Source organism: Tachysurus fulvidraco, chromosome 9 (assembly GCF_022655615.1).
Source record: "Tachysurus fulvidraco isolate hzauxx_2018 chromosome 9, HZAU_PFXX_2.0, whole genome shotgun sequence".
Classification (NCBI taxonomy): domain Eukaryota; kingdom Metazoa; phylum Chordata; class Actinopteri; order Siluriformes; family Bagridae; genus Tachysurus; species Tachysurus fulvidraco.
The window spans coordinates 16,527,960-16,534,687 of NC_062526.1; the positions used below are offsets into that span (position 1 = coordinate 16,527,960).

Below are 6,728 nucleotides of genomic sequence, written 5' to 3' on the forward strand. Positions count from 1 at the left end.
TGGAAATTAATCTCATTCTGATTTCCTTGTAAACTGCAGAGAAAAAAAGGACAAATATATATATATATTTATTCATCATTCAGATTGTAATCGAATAGAAATATCTTATCAAAGAAGAAATCAAAACAATACAGAAATTCTTTTTTTCTCCCCCCTTTTTCTCTTTTTTTTATACACAAAGTGATTTATAAAATAAAAAATACTTTCTGCACCGGTTTATATTTCAGATTTGGAATTTTGATACTTTTATCCTAAATCTTATTTTTCTGAAGAGATTTTGCTGATAAAAAAAATACACGTTGAAATACATCAGAAACTGTGTAACAGGCTGGAAAAAAAAAAAAAAGTGAGCATGACTGAGATGACTGAAATGTCTGGGCCTTAAAAAAAAAGTTGGCAGGCTATCAGCTGTGAAGAACTCTACTGTGTGTAGAATGATTGTCTGGCAGACATACGAACACAAGTGGCAGCTTGTTTTGTTTTAAAAAAAGGAAATAATTCAATTGAAAAGCGTCAGACTTCAGTTACTTGAACGCTGGAAGCAACTCATCACAACTCTATTACTCAATCATTAAAAAGGTGTTTACCAACCTGGACGGTAAAACCACAAGAAACAAAGTTTGGACGCATAAAACCACAAGAAACAAATGAAACCACAATCTTGGGGCGGTCACACAAATCAGTGGCTGCATACGCTGTGGAGCAGACAGACAACAGACTTGTCCTCCAGAGCCGGACCACAGAAATAAAAGAACCCAAAATGTCTTTTCCTTCTGTTAAGATCTTCCTCAATGCTGGTCTTCTCGAACTGGCCACACGATGCCAAATGCGAGGTCATGAAAGCAGCTGAAACTGGCACTGGCCAGTCGTACGCATCAAGGCTTGCCGCCCTGTACTTGACACTGATTGGTCAGAAGCTGTTTAATTTTCTATAACTGCAGCTCTGACTGTAGTGCAGAATTCTATTTGTAATGTCCGTATCTACAGCAACAGTGCAATCACAGGGATGTGTACTTTTTGACGCTCCAAAAATGGGATCGTTGGTATTGGTTTTGTGTAAAGAGACTAAAGTTTATGGAAGGAGTCTCCAATGTCAAAATGGATAGACGGAGGTCAACAGTTCCCGAGAAGCAATTAAAGAAACGCAATCTTAATGATTATAACGCTAATTATCAGTACATCGTTCTCACTCAGCTCTAGCTGAGGCCACACAGATGATCCTCTCTACACCAAGAATGTAAACACGTTAATTGGAGTCCCATCATCGGACCGGAAGCTTCAGGAGGTCCGACAGCGGGAGCCCTCAGAGGCCCTGGAGACGGTGTGGTGACAGAACATGACAGAGAGAACGATCAAACCCACTTTGGTTTCTGAAGCGACACGAACAGAAGATTAAGGCCACAAACAGCTTCCCGGTAAACACGGAATCCCAGGATCCAGCCTGGACGCCAAGACACGGATTTACTGTTCAGTCATATGTAGAGCGGTTCGCAAAAGCACGGCTGTACACTACGTTTGCTAGCGGTAATTTCGTTCGACGTTGTTATGGTGACGGCTTTGGCAGACTGAACACAAATATGGCAACAGAATGAAATGTTTCAAACATAATAGATCATTGGCTAAAGACAGAAAGAGGCCTCATGGGTAATTTATGATGGATGTCTTGTGGAAGATGACACGAGTATGATCGATAATACAGAGATGAAAAAAAAACTGATATGTTTTAACAAAATCACACAGGCATAACAATAACAAAACTTATGATATACAATATATATATATTAAAAAAACAGGCATAAATAGTATTGTCTCTATAAGGCAGTGATTACTAACCATCAGTGATTTTATCGGGTTGTGCAACTACTGGATTATCATCAGTACATGATAGAGTTTGTAAATTTCTACACTTCGGTATATGACGCACCTTAATTGAAAAACAGAACATGGTTCATGCATGATGTGCAAAGTTTTCCAGACAGCAGCAAGCAGCACCAGGCCACTACAGAAAGAACGGCCCTTGTGCGCAAAAAAAAAAAGAAAAAAAAAAGAGAGACAGGAAACACGCATCAATCCAATCACCGACAGACAAACCACCAGCAACAGCAGCTACGCTGAGCAACATGAGCCATGTTTCCTATTTGACTCACGAATCTTTCCTGTGTGGAGCGCTGAGGGCAAATCAGGAGAAGAGAACAAAGGACAAGCATGAACAGTGGAGTGTGGCATGATTGTGACTTGCACTGCACTGCTTAGGACTTACATGGCATTCAATTTGATCCATAAATTTAAGGGCAGAGCCTTAGTTAGGCCACACCATCACTGTTCTAATTAAAGTGGAGAATAAAGAGGGGTTTTTATATCGCTCTTTTACAGATTGCCGCTCTAACAGACTTTGATGTCACCGTGGAAAGATACCACAAGTGCTGACAAACACAGTGAAAATCAGTTTACACTCATTCATCATGGACGCACTGAAAATATTCAGCTGAAATGTGTCAAAGTTTTCATTGCGATGTGTCGGAGGCTGAAATTTTATTCTAGCACTCTTACAAAAAAATTGTCAACTGATATGAACTGTAAACATGTGTAATGTTAAGTTGACGTGTTGATTTTCTCCCTTACTTGTTCTGGTGAGTTCCCTGAAAAAAAAAAAATCTGGATGTGAGATGAACTAATGTGGGATTGAGGAAGGGGGTGGGGCTTCCAGGCCACTGCTTAGTATTACGCCTGTCAATCATAGTGTTTTTTTTTTTTTATTGGGTAAAAAAAAGCACTAAGCAGTGCAGTGCAGAGAATTCTGGGACTTAGTTCAAGGCAGCAGCAGCTGTGAGTGTGTGTGCGTGTATGTGTGTGTGTTAAAGCATAGCTATGTTCTCAGGCATGCAGTTCAGTTGTGTAGACGTGGTGCTGCTCCTGCCCGGAGTCTTCAGCTCCCTGGAAACTCCGCCCCCAAGGGGGAGGTTCCTCTGCAGTCCAGCCATCAGGGTTTCTCTGGTGACGGAGCCGAACTCGTAGGTGAACGTGCCGTAGAAGACAAGAATGAGGACGGTAAAGACCCACTCACAGATGGCAGCGGCGTGCTGCAGGAAGAAGCTCTCGTGGATGAAGAACGCACCGCCTGATACCAACGGTTAGGGAAATATATACAACAACAACAATAATGTTTTAATATTTATTCAATTGTTTATTTATACTGTTTATTAAGATTTATATATTTAATTCCTATTTATTTTAATTAGTGCTTTTTTTTAACAATTCCATAGTTTGTAGTTTGTGTAAATTTCACAATTTTTTAAAATTACGTTTGTTTTTCATATTTTATACTTTAAAATTCCCTTTATTTACTAAGAGAATCAATTACACAAATCAATGAATTATTACAAATACATTATATTGTAGAGTTATCAATTATTTATCTTATTAATTTATTGCCTGTTACAGCAGTAAGAGATGAACATTCTGCTGCCTTCAGCATTTCCCATGTCCTGTGGAAGACTAACTTTATTAACTTTTAAATGTCCTATGAAGGGGAAGGCTTGGAGTTGAAAGGATACTGAGGATGAGGGCGATCAGAGAGACGCTGGAGAGAGCCACCCTCACGTGGGCCATCAGGTAATCGAGAGGAGTGACGGCGACGCGGTACGTCAGCACACACTGCAGACACACAAACAGTATGCCGGCGGGAAAGGCCACGCCTGCACCCACATAGTGCAGAGTCTTAGCGTGGTCCACCTGCAGGAACACGGAGACGAGGCTTGGCATGTGTCAGAAGGAAACCGCAACTGATTACAAACATTAACACCATTCAGATTTTCAGCACACACCTGGAAGTTTCCCACCATGACAAGTCCCACAGCGTTGGTGAAGCCGGTCACCAGGCCACTCGTGTTGGTCCAGCAGTGATGACTGTGCTCGATGATCTGAGCGTAGCGCAGCAGACACACCATCACCACTGTACACACAGCAGCATTATGTCAGTCTTCCTACACATTCTAAACACTCCTGCTTCACTAGAAGGTAAGAAAACTGTTCCTAAATACATGAGATATGAGTGGAAAGATAGAGTTTTAAGCCATCTGTCATGTTTATGAAGATTTCCTACAGAAATTTGTGTTCGGGTCAGTCAGAAGCAGGAGACATCCGAAACCACTTATCGGTCACGTTACCACCACGTTTGCAGTTTCTATAATGATGTGTGTCCCAGTAAACACACAGTACGTGTGTGGTGTCTGAGCATCATCAGCAGCAAAGGTATGATGAGAACTTCCTGTGTTGACAGGAAACATGTTTTGGAATTTTCCAGACAGCGTGAGCCGCTTTGAAATTCAAAACCCAAACAAAGCGTTCTATCCAAAACAGCAGCAGTGGTGTGTGTGTTTTGTAATAAACACCCCTATAATGTCCAGATGCATCACTTCCCTTTTCCATTAAGAGCGCATCTCTCAGCACTTTACTTTCTTCAAAATCCATTCACTTCATATTTATGTTTACTGTGTGTGTGTGTGTGTGTGTGGTGTGAGATGAGGCAGCACTCTCACCCATAAGCGCTCCCACATTGCCAATGAGGCTGAACAGACAGCTCTCTGGAGGATATGATCCGCATTTACTGCAACACAAAACACAGTCAAGAACACCATCATTATCCACTCCCCCCCGTCTGTCCATCTACTCGGCCACACACTTGTCCATCTGTACACTCATCCACCCACATAATCATCTCTCCATCCAGCCACTTGTCCATCCATCTATAAACTTGTCCATTCATTTATCTCCTCCTCTACAAACATCTGTCCATCTGGCCTGTCTCTTTAAGGAATGGCACAACAGATGGACAAGTGAACAATTTGTCTTCTCATACATCCACTCAAGCACAGTATAAGTCTCTCAAGCATCCATCCATCCTCTCATCCGTTCACTCATCTCCCCATCCCTTCCATCGACTTATCAACTCATCCATCCATCCATCTTCCCACTCATCTATCCATTGATCTACTTAGCCACTTGTCAGTTCACCCAGCTTCTGTTTCCATTTAGTGCAAGCGATATTAGAATTCTGGCCTGAACCTTCTTTTTAATTATTTAGGGAAGCTAAGCTCAGCACTTTGCAGGTCTCTCTGTGTGTGTGTGTGTATATACCTAATGAGTGGGATGTCCTGGATGGTGCAGCAGGTTTTGGGGAAGCCTGGTTCAGCCTTTTGCTCTGAACACGTCTCATTGTACGACCTTCAGTGAAAAACACAATAAAGCATATACAGCAACACACAGCTGTAGTGGAGTAACATGGAAATAAACTGGTGCTGATTAACACAGGTGTGAGCTCACCAGTTCTCCACGGGACAAACGTGGTGGTTTGTCACGGCCATGGCATACCTAAACACACGGAGAGAGTTAAATTAGGATCGGTCATGATGCACGCAGCTGGAGTGAACAGCAGGTTTGACATCTCCATACTCACACTATCCATATCCCTGTGATGGAGAAGGCGGCTAGGCTGACGGGCAGTATGATCCACGCAGTCATGAGGCTGATTCTCGGTCCTGCGCATCAGGGGGACAGAGATGGTGGGTGCAGGGGTGCGGCGGGGGTCGAAGAAGGTGAGGGGAGGAAGAGAGGATGCTGATGGATCGGGAAACGCAGTGGATGGACATGAGAGAAGGACGGAGACGCGGCGCTGCTTTCTGCTCACCACCAGGTCCGGGGAAGAGGAAAATCCTGTAAAATTATACGTTCAGGAAGCGTTTAATAAAAACAGTAAACAAACAGAAGCAATTTAAAAAGTTTTTGTAAATAAGCATTAATGGATACAAGACACATTTTACAGTAAAAAAAACAACAACAACAACAACACACACAACAGAAATGCTCCTCAGGCATCATGCAAACCTTTTAAACTGGAGAAGAATGGGTAAAAACCCCCCACAAAAAATAAAAACCGTCAGCTAGTTCTTTTTTCCCCAACCACATTCCGCCAAATTCCACCTCCTGCTCCACGATAGGCTTCTGAGATCCCTCGTTCTGTAATATAATTGACTCATCTTACTCACTGCTCTCGAAGACGGGCTATTGGCCAATCGTGGCCCAAGAAACAATACGGGTATAAAAACAACACATACGCCAAGCTGAGAATATCGACTGTAACTAACTTTACGAAAGATGCTCGAGGTTGGGATTTACAGCAGGTTCTTGTCTCAACCAGCTAATCATCACTTTTCGTTGTGGTGATAAATAGTTAACCCCCTACTTCCATTTTTTTGTCGTTTGATGAGCCACAAAACACTTTCCGCATTCTCCACCCGAATAGCTCAAATTAGCTAGAAATGAGTAATTAACACATTTGCTCAGTAGTGTCGCCGATATAAGAGTTTTTAAATTATACAGCAAAAAGAAAATGACACTATAATTAAATATAAACTAGTTGTAAACCGGTCCGAATGCTCTTGATGTCCCGACAGCTAACTATCGCTAGCATGCTACACTGTATAATTAGCCGACTAGCTTCTATATTTCTTCACTTTTGCACTTCTTTACTAACAAATGGCGTGAGCTCTGAAATGAGCTGTAACCTTCAAAAATCAACACAATTCTGAACATACCTTACGGGCTGTTATTCTTTTGGTACGTACCCAAACAACCTTGGTGGTGTTGCTTTAAAGCTAACGCATACGTCCGTCTTGTTTCAATTGTCCGCTGCGCCTCGTGGGAATAGTAGTTCTACAAGCCGCCACATG

General features: G+C 42.2%; 1 protein-coding gene across 3 annotated transcripts; it reads right to left on the reverse strand.

The window, feature by feature from the left end:
- Positions 1-55: 55 nt before the first annotated feature.
- On the reverse strand, positions 56-6,728 carry tmem150aa (transmembrane protein 150Aa). 3 transcript variants are annotated; one of them, XM_047817947.1, is made up of 8 exons: positions 6,624-6,728; positions 5,456-5,712; positions 5,323-5,370; positions 5,137-5,223; positions 4,539-4,606; positions 3,825-3,952; positions 3,555-3,732; positions 56-3,118 (listed from the first exon to the last, which is right to left on the reverse strand). In XM_047817947.1, the coding sequence occupies exons 2-8, from the start codon at positions 5,518-5,520 to the stop codon at positions 2,856-2,858; spliced, it is 837 nt and encodes a 278-aa protein (XP_047673903.1). In that variant the 5' UTR covers positions 5,521-5,712; positions 6,624-6,728; the 3' UTR covers positions 56-2,855. The 3 variants fall into 3 exon arrangements, with proteins under 3 accessions (XP_047673903.1, XP_047673904.1, XP_026996193.1); XM_047817948.1 differs by having other exon boundaries at positions 6,594-6,715; XM_027140392.2 differs by lacking the exon at positions 6,624-6,728 and adding an exon at positions 5,884-6,032.